Below are 22734 nucleotides of genomic sequence, written 5' to 3'. Positions count from 1 at the left end.
TTTTGCAGAAATCAACATTCTGCTTAGAGTATACATAAATTCGACTGCAAAAAATCAACACACGATCGGCGAGGCCGTCCATCACATATATTCACTGTTAAAGAATTCATCCGATCAATTAGTTAATTGGATAGTTAATCGCTATTCAGTAGGTGGCCGAAATGAATAACACCTATTCATCATGTTAAATTGTCAGGCCTATTAAATGATTTGTCTGACCGATTAAATGTGTGTTAGACCGATTAATCGGTCGTTAGGTCAATTAATCATTATTGGCCCCTAACTCGTGAGCAAATAAATCCCAATTATTTGGCCCATAAGACCTCCCAGCCACTCCTCTTCTTAAAGAGCTTGGGTTAGGGGAGCTCCTACCTACCGCTCACTGCAACAGGCAGCCCTGCGCTGCACAGCGACGCCTGACTGGGCGACCCATTTTTTTTTTCTGTTACTTTTTTCCTTCTTTGTTTATTTTCTTTTTAGGTTCGTTTTTTCTTTCCTTTTTCATTTTATTTTTTTATTTGAAGAAAAAACATTTTTCGAACTTGAATAAATTTTTGAAAATCATGAGCAAATTTGGAAGCGTGATCAATTTTTAAAGCACGAACATTTTTAAAATCTTAAGAACAAAGTTTTGAAAAGTAGAATAATTTTGAAAAACCCTGAATAAATATTAAAGCATGATTGTTTTGAATTTTTAGAACAAAGAAGCCGAGAACAACTTTAAAAAAAGTGAACAAATTTGGAAGCATGAATTGTTTTTAATGAACGAACATTTTTTGATTCTTGAGAACAAAATTTGGAAAAGGAGAACAATTTGGAAAAACCCCGAACAAATTTGAAAGCGCGGAATTTTTTTAAAGCACGGACATTTTTGGAATTTTGAGAAAAATTTCTGAAACTGAGTACAATATTTTTAAAGTGAACAAATTTGGAAGGGTGGACAATTTTTTAAAGCACAAACATTTTTGGAATCTTGAGAACAAAATTTTGAAAAGGTGAAGAATTTTGGAAAACCGCGAACACAAACAAATTTTTAAAGCACGAATATATTTTCCATTTTGAGAACAAATTTTGAAAGCGAGAACGATTTTAAAAAACATAAACAATTTGGAAGCGCAAACAATATTTTGGACACTCGAACATTTCTTTAATCTTGAGAACAAAATTTTGAAAAGGAGAACAATTTTGGAAAACCCCAAACAAATGTGAAATAGTGAATAACTTTTTGAACGAAGGAACATTTTTTAAATTTTGAGAACAAAATTTTAAACCAAGAACAATTTAAAAAAAACATTAACTGACTTGGAAGCGAGAAAGAAAATCAGTTACACAAAAGTTTTGGAAAACATAAACAATTTCTTAATCTATAAATAGATTTGAAAACAGGAGCATTTTACAAACATAGGTCATTTTTTTCTAAGAAAGAACACATTTGAAAATTTCTGAACCATTTTTGAAACGGGAACATTTTTTGAACTTATGTACACATTTCTAAACAGGAACATTTTTTGAACTTACGTACATTTTTTGAAACGGCAAATATTTTTTAATTTCCCAAACATTTTAAAATCATTAATAATTTTAGAACTGACGAACAAAAGAACAAGTTTTCTACTTGGGAACAAATTTTCTGAAAAAAGAAACATTTTTCGTAAAACAGGAACATTTTTTATAATAATGTGAAAACAAGAACATTTTTTAAATGGAACATTTTGTCAAAAATCATGCTTTTTTTTGAACACGAGAACAATTTTAGAAACGCGAACATTTTTCAAAAGATGAACACATTTTGGAAGCAGGAACATTTTTTGAAGCACGGATATTTAAATATAAACTGTGAATACGAGAACATTTTTTGAAATTCAAACCAAAAATATAAAATGTCGAACAGAAAAATAGGAAAAGGAAAAAGGAACAAAAGTGAAGGAAAAAATTAAAAAGGAAACAGTACCATTTTTTGAAAGAAAAAAATTTCTAAAAATGGCAAACATTTTTTGAAAATGTCGAACATTTTTCTAAAATCCCAAACATTTTTTGAAGCTAAGAATGTTTTTTAATAACGGCAAACATTTGAAATTTAGAATATTTTCGAAACATGAACTTAGGTTAAAAAAATAAACATAGATAAAAGGAAAAAACGAAACAGAAAAAAGGACAAAACAAATGAAGCAAAAAAAGAAACTGCTTGCAGAGGGAGATGGGCCGGCCCAGTTTGTTGCGCCCCCTTGCGTTTGCGCGACAATTTGACGCAAAGAGCGTCAAATAGGGTTTTCCTTGGGTTAGCCTTTCACCCACCCCTACCACTCCTCTCATCCCCTCTCGAATTAGATGGCGGCTGGGTTGGTCCTCATGGCGCGTTGCCGCTTCCCCTCCTCCCTTGTGTGTTGCCGCTTTCTCATCTCCTCTACGCGCCACTACTTCCCCTCCACCTTTAGGACCTTCCACCTTCGGTAATTGACTCGTTCACACACCCTATGCAGCTGCCATCACCGTTCCAGTGTGTGTGACCATCGCGTGGCTGCCATCTCTCGGAGTTGCGTCCCTTGGCGGACATCAGAACAAAAAGTGTTTTTGTTATATACATGTTTGTTGATACTTTTTATGCCCACATGGATGATTGTTGTTGTATACATGTGTTCATAATTGACTTGCATATATTGTTCTCCGTACAAAATCTTCTTCTATTGTGTTTAAAATTACAACAATTAATGGCCAAGCCATTAATCCATTTAATAGGCCGATTCAACGACTAATCGCTGCTTCTATGCCAAGCTAGCAACTAGCAGTTACTCATTTCCTCATCAGTGCATATATTCAAAAAATTCTTACTGTCCTTACAAATGTTAATCTATACTGCCTAGATGTTATGATTCATAAATTGCAGAACATCAAACTGAAAGTGTCCCTGACCGTGATAATCTGAGGATACCCCATATTGACAACTCGTTTTCCAAAGAAACTACTTCACTGAAAACGGATGCCACTGAATGTGGAGGCACTAAGATGCGTGGCAGTACCTTTGAGGCCATGGAGCTGGAGTGCACTGCGATTGAGTTGTGTGTTCTTCGATGTCATCTTCATCTGGGACGTTGAAGAAATCTGGGCTAGCCTTATATGAATGAGATACTGAATCCTTGGGCACATTCTTCTCTTCATCTTGACTTGAGAAAGGAGAATCTATCTGGCTATCAAGATGCTCAAACTCGTCTCCCTCCTCTTCCTCTAGCTCACCCAGATCTGGGACGTCTTCTGTTGGAACATGATGGGAACAGAAGCAGCACATGAAGATGGCAAAAACCCAAATTTGATGATTCAGCACCGAAGAAAACGTAAGAAATAGCAAGAGGATTTTGTGATAGGAGAAACCTTAACAGGAGATCGGTGAATGACTCTGCGCCGAGATTCATTGGTGAATCATGGGGAAATCTGGAGATCCAGGCACGGGGACGGGGAAGGCTTGGTTCCTGCGCTCGATGCAGCTGCGCCTACGTGAAGGGATTTGAATTTTGAATCCCCTCCGGCTTGGTGGATGGGGCAGCATGGTCACGAGGTTATGGACGGGCGAGGTAGGCCGGGTACGAGGTATGGCGGGGCGTAGGTAGTACACCAGATACGATGGGACTGTATTCGTCCCGTATGCGCTCGAGAAACTGAAATAACAAGAATCAGGTTGGGTCCATATGTGGGACAACCTCGCGCTGATCCACAAGGTGAAGTGACGGCGTCGATTCCTGTTGCGCTCGTAACCAGTTAGAGAAAGCCATATTCGAACTTGAATCAATGCATGTGGTTTCTGTTTGCTTGCTCGCCAATGGAGTAGTTGGAAATTGAAACAAACATCTTGTACTCTTGTTTCAAAGTAGAAAGCTCTATTTGGAGGGAATCGCCGTAAAAGGCTGTTCGTAGATATTTGTAGCATGAGGCTTTGTACCTACCAAAAATGATTTCTCATCATTTTTCTCATCTGATCTAAACCAGCCCTCTCCTAGCTACCACTATTGTCTCCTTTTTTTCCCTATAGACATCGTTTTCTTTATTGTGTATGCATTTCATATTTCTTCCGTGGGTCTCATTGTCGTTTTTGACTGACGTGATTTAATATCTGCTTAACAAAAATTTCACAACAGTGATGTTCGATATTTCTAAAGAAAAAGAGATTTTATAGGATCATGCATGCTACTGATCTGCACATTGTTTAAGATTCATGTCCTTTTGGTGGGCGATCATGCACGAGCCAATGGTGCTGGTTCAACTTTGGTGTGATCAATCAACTCTTTGGGCGTGCCTCAACTGTCTCAAGAGAAGTATATATACCACCACCCAAAGGGTGTGTTGAATGCATGTAGCTTGTATTTGCTGGATATTCACAGCCCGTAAAATTCTTTACTCACTTTTCTTTTGAGGAATTTACTCACTGATTATTTCTTTTATTCATGAACCTGCACCATGTTTCCCTACTCTCTTTTGCTACGTGTACAGTCGTCTTTGTTGTGTACTACCACCGTCCCAAAAACTTGAAGATGCATTTTGGTTTTCCATCACTCCAACTACTGACGTCTGTTTCAATGATCTTGTTCCTATTCATTAGTTGTCTGACTTGAAAACAAAGTCGACTTTGGAGTACATGATTTCACATTTGCTCTAACGAGACCTAGATTCTAGTAGGAACAAGAGATCATTCAAAATAACCAAATTGATTATATATGAACTTGCAGGATCAGGTCTGCATACCACTTATATTATGTGGGCAAGAAACAGAGACAATTGCAAATGGAGACCACACACTGCAGCATAAGCCAGAATTACTGCTAGAACTTGACCAATCTCTCTTGAGTCGAGATACTAAAACAGGCTATAGTGATACACGACACGAACTCCTCGCTGCCGTCCTCCATTATTTATTCCGTTCATCGAGAAGGCCGATCGTCGTGGATGGCCTCGCCGATCAGGCACCAGTGCTCCTAAAGATCCTTGACGTCATTCTGAGAAGACATTAAGACAATCACAAGAATTAACACAAAATAAGTTGAATCACTAATGCAGTGACGGTCGGATTAATCTACCTCGGCGCGAGAGGCAGATTCCTCCGGGTTCTTCTTCTGCAGGCCATCGTTTTCGTTCGGCTTGGACGGGCGAGGTCGAGAGTGGAAGGCGTCCACGACCATTCTGCCAAAGCTGCACCCAAGAAGCAAGATCCAACATGCAGGGTGGTGACTAGGTGAGTGGTCGCAAGCAAAGGAAGCAGAGCGAAAACCAGCATGTGGAGAAGGACGGATGTGAGTCGTGAGGAGGGTACGTACGGGTGGTCGTCGTCAAACTCGATGTGGGCGTCGTAGCCGCCGCCGGTGAACATGGTGTTAATACGCGCCGACTCCTCGTCGGTGGCCGGCTGGATCTTGAAGCCTTCCCCGGACCCTTGGGCCTTGTACTTCTCCGCCCAGCGGTCCATCCACCGCGACTCCTCCTCGGTCGCGTACTGCACGCTGATCCTGACGTCCCCTTCCTCCGGATCCGCTGCAGCGGCGGCGGGGGCGGCGAGGCTGGCTAGCAGCAGGAGGGATATGGGGACGAAGGACAGCCAGGCGCGGGCCATCGTTCTTCTTTGGCAGACTGATCTTGCGCTGTGCTGCTTCTTCAACTTAGGTGTGGCCTGGCCTGAGCCGCCGTGGTGTGTATATATATGGACGACGGTGTGCACTGCTAGTGCATGCACTTGAACAAGTCGCGTTGGTAAGATTTGTAATTTTCTCCAAGAACTGTGTCAATAATTTCCCAACCGGCTGATTTTCTAGCTCCCGTCTGCTGCCTCGCTCACACATTTGGGGTTCAACTTGTTTATTTTGTGCAAGATAAAATGCTTAAGCTTACCCCCTAAAAAATTGTAGATAGCTTTTTGATGTGACAATGACCACGAGTATTTTTTTTTTAAATTTATTGAACATTTTTAGTGCGCAGGAGCATATGCTCTCAAGAGTCAAATTGCATTTCCCTATCTCTCCTACCTATCCTGTTTCACCCCCGACTCTCAATACTGGCTCATGACATTCTTGCTCGTGTCCTTTGTTTTTCTTGAAGGTAATATTATTGGCGGCTACAAAACTTGCATCTAATGTTTAGTTTAGTGCTAAAACTTATAAAATACGTCGTTGTGGTCACTTAACTTGCATGTACTTGCACATGCACTCAAAAGTCAAAAATCCTGCCTCGAGCATTCCGGCAGCTCCTCCATTCCTCCTAGCTATTCTTCGATCCCCAATGAACAACCAATTATTTCTGAGGAAAAAAGGGTAACAAATCGTATAAGGACCAGACAGATCTATTATCTCACAGTTATTCTTCGATCCCCAATGATACACCGCCGTGGCCTTCCATTCCTCCTCTGGTTCCCGCTTCTCTACGCCCGCGCCACCCATCTTTAATAGATCATGCCGCCGGCACAAGTCGCTACGAGTGGCCGCCGTCGCCATCTTGCACCGATGTGTTAGGGATTGAGATATGACCCGAGTGAGGGTTTTGGGAACATGGGCCTTTTTGCTTAATTACTAAATGGGCTAGGGGAATGTGACTCTCAAAGTTGGCCATGTATGCCATAGCAGCGGCTCATACGGAGCGATACTAGATTTTTGACTGTACGTGCACGTACACGCAAGTTAAGTGACCACAATCACGTATTCCTTCCGTCCCAAAATAATTGTCTTAACTTTATACTAGCTCTAGTATAAAATTATACTAAGCTTAAGACACTTATTTTGAAACGGAGGAAATATATTATAAGTTTTAGCACTAAACTGGACATCACATGCATGTTTTGTGACTGCCAGTCATATTACCTCTTTTTCTTGATACTTGTGAAGTTATGCTATATTTGGTTGATGTTTTTCCGAAGCAAAATGAATTTCTTCCACTTACAGAAATTGGGCAAAAAAACATAATATATATATACGGAATCGCCTCTGATGTTAAGCCATACACAAAATCCTCGATATACCACAGAGATACTTGAAGATCTCGACATATACTCCATCACACTACTACCCCATACTCTCCCTTGATACTAGAACAAAATAAAAGGCGCCTAATATATTTTATGCCGAGACAGGGGCTGCAGATCGATTGCAATCTTAGCTAGAAAAATAGGGCTCATCGTCGTCACAGTCGAGGTCCTGGATGAACCACAAATTCAAAATAAAATAGAAAATCATTTCTTTAAAAATATGATTTTGTTTGTCAAACTTTAAGGAATGTTTGGATAGCACGCAAAAATCATCACGAAATCACATCGGTGCAAGCCGTGATAAAAATATATATTGATACTCTGAATGTTATTTTCAAATCATTTTGGAGCTCTAATTTTGTTTACACGACTTTCACCAATGCGATTTTGTGATGAAAATTTGCATGCAATTCAAACATTTCTTAAAGTTTGCCACTAAAAAATTGTGAATTTTCTAAATTGGTTTTCGGTTTTACTTTTCACCGCAGAAACATTTGAGCTCCAGATTAGAAAGGTACTTTCGTATGTACAAGCTGCCAGTACTTGCTAGTGCTATCTCAACGTTCGCCCCAACTGTCCCAAGACCTGCGCCGAGCTGACAGTTTGACTGGCAGAGTGTGTGTTGAATCAATGCATGTGGTTTCTGTTTGCTTATCAATGGAGCAGTTGGAAGTCCAAACAGACGTCTTGTACTCTTGTTTAAGAATAGAAAGCTACTCCCTCCGCAAACTAATATAAAAGCGGTTAGATCACTATTTTAGTTATCTAAACACTCTCATATTAGTTTACAGAGGAAGTATCTTTTAGGGGAATTGATTTAAGAGGTTGAAAGTATATATTTGTAGTATGCAGCTTAATTTTTACATATATACCAAAATGATTTTTCATTTGATCTAAACAGCTGTCTCTCATAGCTAGCTACGTATATTGTCGCCTTTTTATTCTTTTCCTATACACATTATTTCCTTTATAGTGTATATGCATTTCATATTTCTCTAGTGGGTTTCGCTCTTGCTTTTGATGTACGATGAATTAATATCTGCTTAACAAAAATTACACGACAATGATGTTCAATATTTTTAAACAAAATGAGATTTTACAGGAACATACTAGTGGTCTGCACACCGTTTACGATTCATGTGCTTTTGGTGGGCGATAATGCACGAGTCAATGGTGTTGCTTCAAGGTTGGTGTGATCGACGAGTGTCTGCCTCAACTTCTCAAGAGAAGTAGCACCACCCCAACTGTGTGTTGAATGCATGCACCTTGTATTTGCTGGTCAGTAGAAAGTTAAAACAGATTCTTCCTTTCATGCGAAAATGGTATATCTGCTTGATTTTCCCAGCCCGTAAAATTCCTTACATACCCATATTTTTTAGCTATTTATTCACTCGCTATTTCTTTTATTCAACAACCTCCAGCATGTTTCCCGTTTTTCTTTCGCTGCATGTATAATTGTCCTTGCTGTGTGCTATCACCATCCCAAAAAACATGAAGATTCATTTTCTTTCCTTGTGGGTTTTCCATTACTGTGTTTTACATGATTTCACATTTTCGTGCATGCCTGCCTGCATGCAGATTTTGCCGAGAAGCACCTCTATCCCACATACCCTATTTCACCATAATTTCACCATAGACTCTCGGTACTGGCTAATGACATTCTCGCTCGTATGCTTCATTATTTTTTATACTTTGAAGTTATGCTATATTTAGTTAACGTTTTCCTGAAGCAAAAGTAGTTTCCTCCGCTTGACAGAAATTATGTACAAAATGCATAAAATAGAAGACACAAGAATATGAATTTTTTTTTCTTGAACGGACTCTGAAGAGATTCACACGATCGCCTCTTATGTTAAGCGACACACACAATCTATGATATACCAGAGATACTTGAAGATCAGCGTACTCCAGCACCTTGCACACTACCATACTACTACAGTACTACCTGGACGAATGGGCACTGGTTGCATATACTACAACACAAAATAAAAGGCGCCTAATGTATTATCCTCCATGAGACGAAAAGAGGAGCTCCTTCTCCAATCTCCACTGGGCACTGGACATGCAACCATCCACCACGCTGAGCACCATACGTACGTGAAGGTCCATCGACCACTAGAGTCTAGAGCTGAGAAACAACGAGGCAGAGGTCAAGGTCATGAGCAACTCACATTGTGTTCTGAAATCAGCTAGAACACGGACCAGAGCGGGGGCAAACTAAACGTTGGTTACCTCGGACCGAGACTCCCTCGCATCTCGTATCCCCTCCAGGGTCGTGATAAGGTACTTCATGGCGAAACCGAGGCTGGAGTTCAAGCGAAATCTTAGCTAGAATTTTTTAAACCAAACGAAATCATACGTCGGAGAGAGAGAGACGTACGGCTCGTCGTCGTCACAGTCGAGGTCGAAGCGGCGGTCGGCGCCCCCGTTCTCGTCAACGTAGTGCGCTGAGATCGTGGTCTTCTCCCCCGGCGGCGAGCCGCCCGCCGGGTACTGGATGGTGAGGGTCACTATCTTGCCGACTTTCTTCCCTCCGGACAGACCGGCAGCCACATGGCCGGTGAGGAGCAGGAAGGAGAAGAGGGGGAGGAGGGTCAGGTGGTAGGGGCGAGCCATCTCTCTTCTCTCTTGGCTGACTAGGAACCGAGCCACCGAGGAGTGGGCGAGCTCGTTGCTACTTGGCCGGCCAAGCAAAGCGACACAAGCATATATGGACAGGTAATTCAGAGCAGGGCTGGTTTTAGGGGCTAAATCACCATTGATGGACTTCATATTCAAGCTAGGGGCATGAACGCAGAAGCCCTCTCACGTGGTGCGCGCCGTGCATCTGTTACAAACACATAAGCAGCGGCAGTACATCCGGCAGGGACCATGGAGTCCTCCAAAAAAAGCAGTGCCACAAGCAGGGTCAGATGATAGGCGAGGTCAGATGATAGGAGTGCAGAGCTGAGCTCTTGTTACTACGTGTGACTTTGTATGGCCAGCCACGCATTGTGCGCCACTCAACCGTCAAACAAATAGGGATGGCAATGGGTACCCATTACCCACGTACCCTGCGGGTAAAAACCCTATTAGGGTAAGGGTATGAGATAAAAATTTACCCATGGGTATATAAATAGGAAAGTCTAAAACCCATCGGATAGAGCGGGTATGGGTATGGGATCATATAACCCATACCCATATACCCATGTACCCATATAAAATCTATGTAAACTCAAAATTATCTCTACAATCTACACTATGTCAATAATTTATGAATTGAAAGTGTATGCCTATGTGTTGTTGTTTATGACTATATGATGTTGTTTTATAAGTATGTGTTGTAGTTATAATCTATCTTTGTAAACTATATGATACAATGCAGTTTATAACTATAAGTTGTTTAAATTTATGTTTTGCAAATATGGGTAATTTTACCCGCGGGTACCCGTCTACCCTGTCGGGTAACGGGTATGAGAAAAAATTGTACCCGTTGACGGGTATGGGTAAGGGTGATGGGTAATATTAGACGGGGCGGGTAAGGGTATGGGGAGGCTTCACCCGTACCCATACCCTGCGGGTGCCATCCCTACAAACAAATGAGCGTGTGAGTGTGCCCAAAAAGAAGCAGCAACAACAGAGTATGTGCGCGTGTGGTCATCTTGATGCAAGAATAACTGAAATAATTATGTTGGATTTGAATTACAGTGTTTAAGTATATGTAGGTGCGAGATGCTGCTCGAAGTTCAGGATCACTGAGATTCAAACGCGAATTTAACACTTAAATTTCACTTTCTTCCTCAATCTATCTTGATCGGATGTTTCCAAAAAAATCCGGTGAACCCATCGATGTACGCATTGCTCAAATGTTTCTTGGCGTACTTCCAAGCTCGACCTCTTTTTGCAACATAAGAGAAGTACACATTTGTAAATTGTAACCTACTATTACAAGAATTATTAAATAATTAACACAATATCACTTTTATTTCTATTTACTATGCATATTAACATTGTCGTAAGAAAATATTTGCAATCGTTAACCAATTTTATAAGAAAATTTATCAACATCCCCAGTACGAAAACATTACCATTAAATTCATCAATGCTTCATCCAAACAACTACTACTATTATGGAGAGTAAATAAAAAATGAGGTAGTAAGTCCCAGGGCAACAACAGCCCTCAACCAAACGGTGGCCAACGACAAACGAACCACCTCAAAACGTTGACCAACGCAGCACTTTCCCCTCACATTGGTCCCTAGAGAATGTACACTTTCCCAGCGAACTTAGGTTCTACGAAATTGGTTACTATATACTGCTATCAAAGTATTGAAGGCGGTTTATATGTGACAGGCGATGGAATGCGACCTTCATCGGCACCATGCAGCCTCGCAACACATCCTTTTTTTTTTTGCGGGGTAAACACATCCCTTGACTGTTCCAGATTCAATTTGGATTGTGTATATTGCTTTTGTATGCGAGGACAAATACCGATTGGGCGTGGCGCATATCGGATTCTCTCGCCTCTCGCGTTGCCCCCCTCGCGGGCGACACGGCAAGAGCCAACGACCGCCGCCGGCATCTCGCCCCGTGCTCGTCCTCCCCTCTGCCGCCGCAGGTGGTCGACGCCGAGCTAAGCCCGTGCGTGCGACGTGGTGCCGGAGGGCCTCCCCTCCCCCCCCCCCCCCCCCCCCCCCCCCGTGCTCGTCCTCCCCTCTGCCGCCGCAGGTGGTCGACGCCGAGCTAAGCCCGTGCGTGCGACGTGGTGCCGGAGGGCCTCCCCTCCCCCCCCCCCCCCGGATCCATGGGTGGTGCGGGCACCCAGATCCACGGCAACGCGGGCCCCATTTCGGCGCACGGCGACGCCTGTGGTGGTGCCGGTGGGAATCGGCCGGATGCACAGGGGACGGCAGTGGCCGGGGTGGCGACCCCATGTGGTTGGGTGGTGGCACGTCCGTTGGTCCGATCGGTTTCGATATAGGATCTGGTGACTACCGGATAACGCGGGTGGTGGCGTCGGCCCGACGTGGCCGTCGATCTAGACGCGGTGGTGCCGGTGGCTCTTTGCCGGCTTGTCGGAGTTCTAGGGGTAACATCATCTTTGACCCGATCTGCTTCGGTTCGTGCTAGATCCGGTCCGGGGAGACCCATCTCCCGGTGTTGGCTGCATGGTTCTGGCGGCGGCTGGATCCTTTTGGTCTAATCTCCGACATAGGAGGCGGTCATCCGTGCACAAAAGCTGGATGGAGGTTGTTTGAGCGGATCCGGATGAAAACCTCGTTCTCGGCTTGATGCCAAGACCAGCGATGCCGTGCACAAACACAGAAGTTTTTCTGGAGTTGGAGTGTTCAGGAAGAGTGATCACAATCACACTTCGCAATCAACCTCAACGGTGTTCCACTTTTCGGCAATGAGTGCGAGTGATGGGTAGCTAGATCAGTTGTGATGCTATACTTCTTGCAGGTGAGTTGTAACGGGTTCTACTCGATTTCAAATTAACTGAACATCTCTTTCCTACGTTTTTTAATGAATATATTCCCTAGTCTGGCATAAGAAAAAAAATATATGTAACTAATTGGCCGACACTTTCGTCGTGGTGTTATTAGCTATCGACTAAGCATACACAAGTTCCTTGCTTGTTTCCCTCTCTACTTAATCAGTTTGCACAACATAATAAAGATCCCTCACTAGACGGGAAATGATCGGAAATACATAAATAGAAGAACAAGAAGATAATTTCTTTCTCGAACAGCGGAAGATATATTAAGCTACAAGATCCAAGCTATACAGGGATAACTCAAGGCAGATGTACTCCAGCACCTTGCGCGGTGCATACTATCACATTACTATACTACAGCGTAAATACTAAATAATGACCCAGCGGATACGCTCCCGAATGGACACTCCACGGACTAAACGCGGAGGATTTCTTCAACACAACATATCTTCTCTCGTCATATAGTGCTCTATTAATATGTTTGTACAACACAACATTTGACGGAAATTGAGCAGCAATACATAAATAGACGAACAGGAAGATATTTTCTTTCTCGGAGACGACGGAAGTAGTGGTTAAGCTACAAGATCCAAATTGAACAAGAGATAACTGAAGGCAGATGTACTCCAGCACCCTGCACACCACCACCTTATTAGTTTACTGTTTACTACAGCCTAAATAATGAGTCACTGCATACGGTGCCTGAATGAGCACTCCACAGAATGAATGCAGGGATTTTTTTCACCCTGTTTTCAGTAGTGCGACGAGTGATTATTCGCACGAGCGAAGGAGCTCCTTGCAGAGACAATACTACGATAATAAAGTAAATCGCGCCTAATTTTCCCTGCGACCAATTCAAAGAGGACGTCCATCCACTGACTGGGCATGTGGTACGCCTACAGCTCAAAAACAAGGAGGCAGCAAATGTCAGCAATTTGCATTGCGTTCTGAGAAATGAAGCCATGCTCAAAATGGATAGATAGGGATCGGATGGGCAAGATGAACGTTACCTTGGATGGAGGCGCCTCCTCATCTCGTATCTTCTCCAGGCTCCTGACAAGGTATTTGGCGGCGGAACCGAGCTGGCTGGAGATCAACCGCAAGATTAGCTAGATATCAAATCAAGCAAATCACACGGCGGCTCGTCGGATTCAAGGGGGGAGAGAGAGGCATACGGCTCGTGATCGTCGCAGTCGAGATGGACGTGGCTGTCGCCCTCCTCGTCCTCACGGACGTAATGCATTGAGATCGTGATCTTCTCCTCCGGCGGCGAGTCGGCAGGCGGGAACTGGACGGTCATGGTGACCTTCTTCCCTCCGGACGGATCGGCGGCCGTAATGAGGCCGGTGAGGAGCAGGAAGAAGAAGACGGAGAGGAGGGTCAGGTGGTAGAGCCGAGCCATGGCAGACTTCGGGGGCGAGGAGTTCGCAGAACCTACCGCTTGCTAGCTACTTCAACTGCGTGAACGAAATGTGGCCAGACAAGCATGCATAGCATATATGGTGGATAGGTAAGAGCAGAGCTGTGTTGGTGCCTTGGTGGTGTATGTACTGTTGCCAGTATGGTTTTACCCCTACAGTGGATCCCAACTATTATGATTTTACCCTGGAAAATAAGAAAACGAAAATGGATTAGATTTCTAACTAGTCGTCAACCCGTGTATTCGCACCGGATGATGATCTATTTTTTATCAATCTGTATTTTAATAAAATATAGATTTTTTTATATTGATCACTATACTTGAAAGATAGTTTAAGAATATGCCTGTAGAGTCACAATTATTTTTATAAGAATGTGTGTATATAAGTTAAAAGAAATCATCATGTAACCTCGCAAAACTAAAATGCTGATGACTTAGAATCTTGCTATATTGCTAAATGTTCTCTAATATGAAGCTATAAAATGCGTGAACAATTTCCCTAATCATTGTTTATTGATATCATTCGGGAAGGACGTAGAGACGCCAAACATCCTACTTATTTTCCTGGACGTAGAGACGCCAAACATCCTACTTATTTGGGTATGACCTTTTATACTTGTAGCTATTCAAAAAAAAAATGAACAATAAAAATTCTAGATAGTCGAGGAATTTTATTTGCATTCGCCAAATTATTTTGTGTATGCTGACATATATTGAATGATATTGTATGGCACACACAAACTTGCAGGTAAACTTCTCTAAATTACACTAATAATAATATATATAGAAGTTCTGAAAAAGGTCAAGTTATAATATGTAATAACGTAAAAGTTTCTTGAGAAACCATTTCTTAATCCGAACTTATAATGCTTTGTGAACATTTACGTTACGAATATCAAACATGAAAGTAAATGTTATTTTTAGTATGATGATATATGAAAAATCGTCCTTAAATATTTTACTTAAATACTATTATTTTTCTCATCCCGTAGTAACTAATTAGCCTTTCGTCCAACGTGTAATACGGATGTGTAGATAAATAGTCGGTTCTAGAAATCCATATTGACTAAAGACTGTGAAAATTTGTCCATTAAACTGTATGCAGAAAAGCAAAAGATATAGGTCGTGATAAAAAATGTGGAGCTTAGAAAACTTGATATAAACACGCAGTGCTGGCCTTTGGAGAGCCTAAGGTACGCAAAAAACTATTTACTTAATTGACGAACTCTAGACATAATAAATCGATGGGTTTCATCTTGAATCATACTAAATCATTACATAATGAAAGTCAAACAATATGGTAGATTCAATTGTTTGTAACTATACATTAATTTGGCATTCAAAATCAAGATCATAATAGTGATGTCGAAGTTGCCAAAAGAATACTACTTTTGTTGTGGGAAATGTTCTGTCGAGCCAAGAGAAAAGAGAGATATTTCGAAATATCAAAATCAGTAGCTATACAACATGATACCGGCAATAGTAAAACTATGTGCTACCGAAAGGAAAATATCTAGTGACACATACCAGCTGAGACACTCCTCACCCACATGTAGAAAAGGAAGGAAATATAGCCAGTGTAATTTTTGAATGATTATTTTCGATCAAAGAGAGCTTACTAAGGCACACATGAGTGCAATTAGGTTGAGAATGGTATTGTCACAACATTGGAGTTGTACATGAAGCTTCCTACGTAGAAGAAGAGCCTACAATAGCAATGTGTTTGTGTACAGTCCCAAACATGCTAAAATGGCAAACCCACCTTAAAATAATATCAACTACGTTATTCCCCATGAAATTAAGAAAGGCATGAGACTAACATGATTCATGTAATGTAAGATCAAAAGGAAGGAGGGAACCAAGCGGTTAAGGAATTACGTGTTGCCTACTACCATGAAAACATAAGGAAGTGCACTTCATGTCCCAAAATGTATGAACTGATAATTAAGTTTAGAAACATCTCATAATTAATCAAGTGATAATTAGTTGATTAACATACCTGTGAAAAAGTCCCAGCAAGTTGTGTGTTTTACATCCATAGAATACAAAAGGAAATAGTTCATAATATTTAACATGATACATGACAATGTTTTTTTCTCAAAATATCAAAAGAGTGGTGCAATAAAGCAAACCTCTGGTTGGACATACGTACGCTCATATGATTGAGGCTATCCATTATTATGACGCTGATTCGAATATACTTGCTAGGCTGAAAATCTAGCTGCTTCCATGTAAATAGGTAGCAAAATGTTGAAGCTTGTAAAGAGCTTGAGCAAAGAATACTGACAGTGTTGCATGCCTCATCATCTCTCATCGACGATTACTTTGCGCCGAGAGCACTCTCACAGTCATCAAATTGGCCATGTTATTTCTAGCTGTTCATGTAGTCATGGACATGCACATACATGCTACCTTGATTCAACCAAGAGCGTCTCAAGTCTATGCCAAAGAATTTGTGACATTGTGTGCGTGTGTTTTCCCAAACAGAGAGAAGGGATTAGCATAATATACCTCCGTCTCATAGGGGAATCGATCCAACAACCTGCTACTTCTTTACATGCATCTTTCTACCGTATATTTTCAACTGCTGTCAACACAAATAGGCTAGAAAATAATCAAGCAAACCTGTCAGAAGCTATCCTCTGCAGCTTTTCATCTCCTCCCAATACCGATTGGCAAGGAAATAATCTAGCTAGCTACATAAGTCTGCTGCCTTAACCTATCTCCTTAAGCTTGAGATAGATAATGGAGTTTTTCCCATGGAAGAAAAGATACATGTTGGCGTATTTTTTCATGGGAGAAGAGAGAGTTGATGAGAAGGAATAGATCATGGAGGGTAGTTAGATAGAAACCATGGAGGCCGTAGAGCTGTACTGATCCAGACGTGAAAAGAGGCGTGGAGCTATAGATAGATTGGGATTGAAATTTTTTTACTTCTATTTTCTGACCGACCAAATATTATGGGCCTTGAGTGTTTTCTCTGGGAGTGTTTTACTTCTATTTTTCAACCCAAAAAAGATTATGTGCATTGATTTTTTACTGAAGATTTTTATGATTTTGAGAGAGAGAGGTGCGTTATGGGCCTTGACTTTTTCCCTTGATGATTTTATGGTCTTGAGAGAGAGGGAGAGAGAGGTGGGTGAGAATGTAGTTGAGAAACATGAGAGCGTAAGCCAGCCAAATAAAAAAGGAAGATGTGGGAGTCCGTACCTAGAAAGGAGATGGGGTGATTCTCAAAAAAAAAAAAAACAGAGACGGGAGTTGTACATGGATTGTGGTAGAAGTTATTTAAATCATTTTTTATCTAACAAATCAAGAATCGATCTACACCGTAATAATTCGGTCCCATCAGAGTAACGGCTCATAAAATCTAATTAACGTGAGATTTTCTAGAGAGCCACAAATTAGTATAAGTATAGAAGTATAGATAGATATAGATGTACAAGAGCTAGCTCGGTGCAGAGGTGAGTTCTTGTTTCCGCCTGTAAATTTGTGTGGCCACTCACGCATTGTGCACCACTCAACTGTCAACCTGATCTACCCGGCCGTAGTGGCAGCGCTACTTTTGCTGTAGGGTGATCATGCAGTACAAGGTGCTAGTACTAGTACTTGTACTTGTTAGCGCTGGTTCAACGTGGGTGTCATCAGCAGCTTACGGTCATGGGGCCGTCCGCCTCAACTGTCCAAAAACCGGCGCGGAGCTGATAGTTTGCCGCTGCAGGCAGATTCTCTGTCTAACAAAGTGTGTGTTGAGTCAATGCATGTGCTTTCTGTTTGCTCATCAGTAGCACGTACACGGCACACTTGAAACAGACTTTCTTTACTGCAGTTCGTAGATATTTGCTCGTCCTTTCATTATTGCTTTTGACGTGATTTCACATCCGCTTAACAACGCTTTCATAACGATGACGTTCGATATGTTTAACATAAAATGCTAGAGAGGTCTGCCCATCGTTTACGATCATGGAAGGTTTGGGAGTGTCATGTATAATGATGTTTAAGCAGACTGCAGACATAGATAATGCATTAATGTAAAAAATTGTAAACTTTAGCCTGTTTTAGCGCGGCGTAGAGTGTTGGCTTCGGTGGACGCTGTAAACTTTAGCGCGCGTAGCTTCAACAGACGCGCTAAAATACAGCGCACACTCTCACACAAACAACATACACGCTTCAAACACAAGCAAAAAGATCAAACACAAACAAAATAAATCAACAAAAAAAGTTTAATTTTGTTATTACAACTCAAACAAATAGTTTTTCTTTCAATACAACAAATAATTCAACCTATCCCTCCAAATTTTCTGGGTACACCAAATTATCCGCAAAATAGTGCTTGATCAATCTGTTGTGGGCATCGATCCTATCCCAAATTTTGTGCCGACCCATAACCAAACCACCGTGCATCGGTTTTTTATTGATGTGCATAACTAGGATCATTGCAAGATCCTCCACCTCTTCCATATCGAATTCTTCTTCGGAAGAATCATATGACGGACTCATCTACAATATTCAATTCAAACTAGGCTATACAAACTACAAACAACATGCACCAAATTCATGTAAAAAGTGTGGAGTTTCGTCGAACACCTTGCGGGCGCCGAGCGGTAGTGGGCGGTCGGACGCTGTTCGTCGGAGGACTGCCGCGCGCGAGGGGCGGCGGTGACTAGAGGGAGACGGAGGAAGCAGCGGCGGCGCGAGAATAGGCCGGGGAAGTGCCGGAACGGTCGCCGGAAGAAAAGGGGTGGCGCGGGCGGCAACAGCTACAGCGGCTGGATGAGGTAGGTAGAGTTGCGAGCGGGCGCTCGAGTCTCCAGTGCGCGGGAGCGGGTGCAGCAAATAAACGATGCGCGATGGCGTTTCGGCCCGTGCGCTCAACTAGTTATGCCGCACGCGCGGTTTTTGCGCCTCCGCTGGAGCATCAAGAGCGGTAGCCCGCACGCAGAAAGCACTAATTTTTCAGCGCGGCGCTTATATAGCACGTCTATTGGAGATGTTCTTACTATTCTACCGTGAATTGCGATTTTACCCTCACTTATCTTATTGGTGTTTTTGCCTGCTCAAATTGAATACACAATTTGCTCATTGTTTCACTTGAATACAGCAAAAATTTAATACAGAGCACATTCAAGTAAACCGGACGATTTTCATTCAATTAAACGAAACCAAATTCATGGCATCTTTGACATATTTCATTAAACAAAACCGGACATGACATTTTCGCCAGCCATGAAAGCATCTGTCTTGCAAGTCATGTTCTTCCCCACGTATGGGGAGGTCAACGGCCATGAGCTCTAGGAGGTGAAGCTAATGGTCGTCGACGAGAAGAAGAGTATGACATGAGACATGGTGGTGCTCACATGGGACACAAGACACGCCATCTTTTGTGTCCAACCTACTACTCTTCCTCGTTAGGGTCCGTTGTGTGGGCATCCTCTGTCGAGGTGAGGTCCATGATCGACGTGATTGGGCCAACCTACTACTATGAATTGCTATTTAACCTCATCCAAGGACCTCCTCGGTCAATTCTGATTCAACTAAAGTTGGAGAAACTGACACCCGCCAGTCATCTTTGAGCAACGGAGTTACTCGTAGCGATGAAACCAGTCTCTCGTAAGTGTACGAGTAATGTCGGTTCGAGCCACTTCGATCCAACAATACCGCGGAATCAAGAAAAGACTAAGGAGGGCAGCAAAACGCACATCACCGCCCACAAAAACTTTTGTGTTCTACTCGAGAAGACATCTACGCATGAACCTAGCTCATGATGCCACTGTTGGGGAACGTCGCATGGGAAACAAAAAATTTCCTACGCGCATGAAGACCTATCATGGTGATGTCCATCTACGAGAGGGGATGTTCGATCTACGTACCCTTGTAGACCGCACAGCAGAAGCGTTAGTGAACGCGGTTGATGTAGTGGAACGTCCTCACGTCCCTCGATCCGCCCCGCGAACCGTCCCGCGATCAGTCCCACGATCTAGTGCCGAACGGACGGCACCTCCGCGTTCAGCACACGTACAACTCGACGATGATCTCGGCCTTCTTGATCCAGCAAGAGAGACGGAGAGGTAGATGAGTTCTCCGGCAGCGTGACGGCGCTCCGGAGGTTGGTGATGATCTCGTCTCAGCAGGGCTCGGCCCGAGCTCCGCAGAAACGCGATCTAGAGGTAAAACCGTGGAGATATGTGGTCGGGCTGCCGTGGCAAAGTTGTCTCAAATCAGCCCTAAAACCCCACTATATATAGGAGGAGGAGGGGGAAGCCTTGCCTTGGGGTCCAAGGACTCCCAAGGGGTCGGCCGAACCTAAGGGGGAAGGTCTCCCCCTCCCAAACCGAATTCTACTTGGTTTGGAAGGTGGAGTCCTTCTTTCCTTTCCCACCTCCTTCTTTTTTTTTCTTTTCTCTTTGATTCTTCTTTCAATGCGCATAGGGCTCTTTTGGACTGTCCCACCAGGCCAGTAAGGGTTGGTGCGGCACCCCCAATGCCTATGGGCTAAGCTCTTGTTCCTGTGTGTGACTTTGTATGGCTAGCCCCGCAGTGCGCGCCACCCAACAGTCAAACACATACCAGCAGCGCATGCATGCATGTGCCCAAAAAGTAGTAGCAGCGACAGCAGCGTCAGTGCAGTGTGTGGCCCGATCTACTCGGCCGTAGTACCAGCTGCTGTTCGTCTCCCAGGACCGGGTGCCGAGTTGACAGTTTGACAGAATCAACGCATGTGGTTTCTGTTTGCTTGCTCGTCAGTAGTTGGAAGTCCAAACAGACGTCTTGTGCTCAGCTCTCCTTTGGAGGAAGAATTATGGTAAAAGTTTGTTCGTAGATATTTGTAGCATGAGGCTTAATTTGTACCTACGAAGATGTTTTTTTCATTATTCTTTTCAAATGTTCTAATCTAGCCCTCTGCCACCTTTATTGTCTCATTTTGTTATTTCCTATACACATTATTAATTTCCTTTATTGTGTATGCATTTCATATTTGTTTCGTCGGTTTCATTATCACTTTTGACGTAAGTGATTTCCTATATATCTGCTTAACCAAAATTTCACAACAATGATGTTCGATGTTTCCAACCAGAAAATTATCTTATAGGAACATTGTGTACGATTCAATGGTGCTACTTCAAATTTGGTGTGATCGATCAACAACTCATGCATGGAGCGTCTGCCTCAACCTTCTCATGAGAAGTACCACCACCCCAAGTGTGTGTTGGATGCATATGTGGCTTCTATTTGCTTGTCAGCACAAAGTTGAAACATATTCTTTGTTTCCGGGTAAAAGGGTTGTTCACTAATATTTTCTGGATTTTTGCTGCATGTAAAGGGGTTGTTCACTAATATTTCGTTTATTCATGAACCTCTATCATGTTTACTTTTTTTTCTTTTCCTGCATGTACAGTTGTCTTTGTTGTGTACTACCTCCCTCCCATAAAACTTGAGATTCTAAGATTCAAATTTGTCTCACAAAACATGTCATTATCGCTCTTCACATGATTTCGCAGTTGCTTTACTAAGATCAACATTCTAGAAGTAATAGGAGATCTTTCGAAATAACCAAATATTATTTCTTAAATAATAACCAAACAGATTTAACAGGAACTTGCAGGAGAGAGATGTCCTTTATACTAGGCAACAAACAAGCACAATTGCAAATGGAGACCACCACACCGCAGAATAAACCAGAATTACTGCAACTACTAGATGACACCGACGAACCCTACCGGCCGCGACGCCATAACAAGCTACTAAAACAGGTTAATGATACACGACAGCCACTCTTGCTGCCATCCTCCATTATATATTCAGCTCATCAACAAGGACACAAGGTCGTCCATGGCCTCGCCGATTATTAGGTACCAATGCTCCTAAAGATCATCGTTCGCCTTGGACGTGTGAGCTCGAGAGTGGAAGGCATAGGGATCCACAACGATCCTCGCAACACTGCACCCCAGGACCGAAATTTAATATGCATGATGAGTGGTAGCAACTACAGCAAGCAAGCAATGCAGGTAGAGGGGAAAAAATCACTAGTACGTGGACATGTATTTGAGGAGGATGCATACGGATGGTCGTTGTTAAACTCGATGCGGCCGTCGTAGCCGGCTCGGCTGCCGGTTTTCTCCATACCGGCACGGCGGCCTGACATGCGGTTCAGAAACGCCGACTCCTCGTCGGTGGCCGGCCGGATCTTGAAGCCTTCGCCGGACCCTTGAGCCTGGTGCTTCTCCGCCCAGCGGTCCAGCCACCGCGACTGCTCCTTGGTTGGGTACCGCACGCTGAACCTGATGCCTCCTTCCTCTGGATCCACGGCGGCGGCGAGGCTAGCTAGCAGCAGGACGGAGATGGGAAGGAAAGACAGCCAGGCCATCTCGCTTCTTTGGCAGACTGGTCTTGCCGAGAGATGTTCAGGTTTCTTCAACCGAAGTGTGGCCTGGCTTGGATGTCTATATATGGACGTGGTGCACGCTTAGTGTTGCGCTGCTAGTACAATTTACTAATAAGTGTTGGTAAGAGATTTTTTTTTAAAGGAGGAAAGCCCCCGGCATCTGCATCATGACAATGCATGCAGCCATTTTATTTAATCATAAAGGTTGAAACAAAGTGCAAGGTTCAGCATGATCACGAAAGCTAAAAAAAACAGAAAAAATACATGCCATCGTTGACAATATCGACCTCAGACTAAATGCCTATACACCTAGCCTGTTAGTTTGCTGCCATCCATATCGATTGAAGATAATCCGCGCTGCCGTCTCCCACCGGTTGCACCCAATAACCAAAAGCTCCCTGGACTCCGCAGTCGTGAGTAACGACCACGTACGGATCAAAGAGGTTGCTCTGTATATGAC

The 22734-nt window shown here is 42.9% G+C and overlaps 3 protein-coding genes across 3 annotated transcripts; all 3 read right to left on the bottom strand.

The window, feature by feature from the left end:
• Positions 1-4680: 4680 nt before the first annotated feature.
• Positions 4681-5667, bottom strand: LOC123405929. Its single transcript, XM_045099442.1, has 3 exons — positions 5301-5667; positions 5064-5175; positions 4681-4982 (listed from the first exon to the last, which is right to left on the bottom strand). Exons 1-3 carry the CDS (start codon positions 5591-5593, stop codon positions 4962-4964), a joined length of 426 nt encoding a protein of 141 aa, XP_044955377.1. The 5' UTR covers positions 5594-5667; the 3' UTR covers positions 4681-4961.
• A 3449-nt stretch (positions 5668-9116) lies between these two features.
• Positions 9117-9669, bottom strand: LOC123396149. Its single transcript, XM_045091199.1, has 3 exons — positions 9375-9669; positions 9227-9299; positions 9117-9122 (listed from the first exon to the last, which is right to left on the bottom strand). Exons 1-3 carry the CDS (start codon positions 9608-9610, stop codon positions 9117-9119), a joined length of 315 nt encoding a protein of 104 aa, XP_044947134.1. The 5' UTR covers positions 9611-9669.
• Positions 9670-21875: 12206 nt separating this feature from the next.
• Positions 21876-22530, bottom strand: LOC123396138. Its single transcript, XM_045091195.1, has one exon. The coding sequence runs from the start codon at positions 22254-22256 to the stop codon at positions 21876-21878; it is 381 nt and encodes a 126-aa protein (XP_044947130.1). The 5' UTR covers positions 22257-22530.
• Between the last annotated feature and the right edge of the window lie 204 nt (positions 22531-22734).

Source organism: Hordeum vulgare, chromosome 1H (genome assembly GCF_904849725.1).
Source record: "Hordeum vulgare subsp. vulgare chromosome 1H, MorexV3_pseudomolecules_assembly, whole genome shotgun sequence".
Lineage (NCBI taxonomy): Eukaryota > Viridiplantae > Streptophyta > Magnoliopsida > Poales > Poaceae > Hordeum > Hordeum vulgare.
The sequence above is the reverse complement of the archived record's forward strand: the minus strand, read 5'-3'. Positions and strand labels throughout refer to the sequence as shown.

What these genes read in the sequence shown, in the direction of transcription:
- LOC123396149 (XM_045091199.1), bottom strand. Translation starts at nt 9,610, where the DNA reads ATGGCTCGCCCCTACCACCTGACCCTCCTCCCCCTCTTCTCCTTCCTG. An exon ending in GACTGTGACGACGACGAGCC is followed by an intron (nt 9,300 to 9,374) that starts GTACGTCTCTCT and finishes CTTGAACTCCAG; the next exon opens with CCTCGGTTTCGCCATGAAGT.
- LOC123405929 (XM_045099442.1), bottom strand. Translation starts at nt 5,593, where the DNA reads ATGGCCCGCGCCTGGCTGTCCTTCGTCCCCATATCCCTCCTGCTGCTA. An exon ending in GAGTTTGACGACGACCACCC is followed by an intron (nt 5,176 to 5,300) that starts GTACGTACCCTC and finishes TCTTGGGTGCAG; the next exon opens with CTTTGGCAGAATGGTCGTGG. An exon ending in AATCTGCCTCTCGCGCCGAG is followed by an intron (nt 4,983 to 5,063) that starts GTAGATTAATCC and finishes ATGTCTTCTCAG; the next exon opens with AATGACGTCAAGGATCTTTA.
- LOC123396138 (XM_045091195.1), bottom strand. Translation starts at nt 22,256, where the DNA reads ATGGCCTGGCTGTCTTTCCTTCCCATCTCCGTCCTGCTGCTAGCTAGC.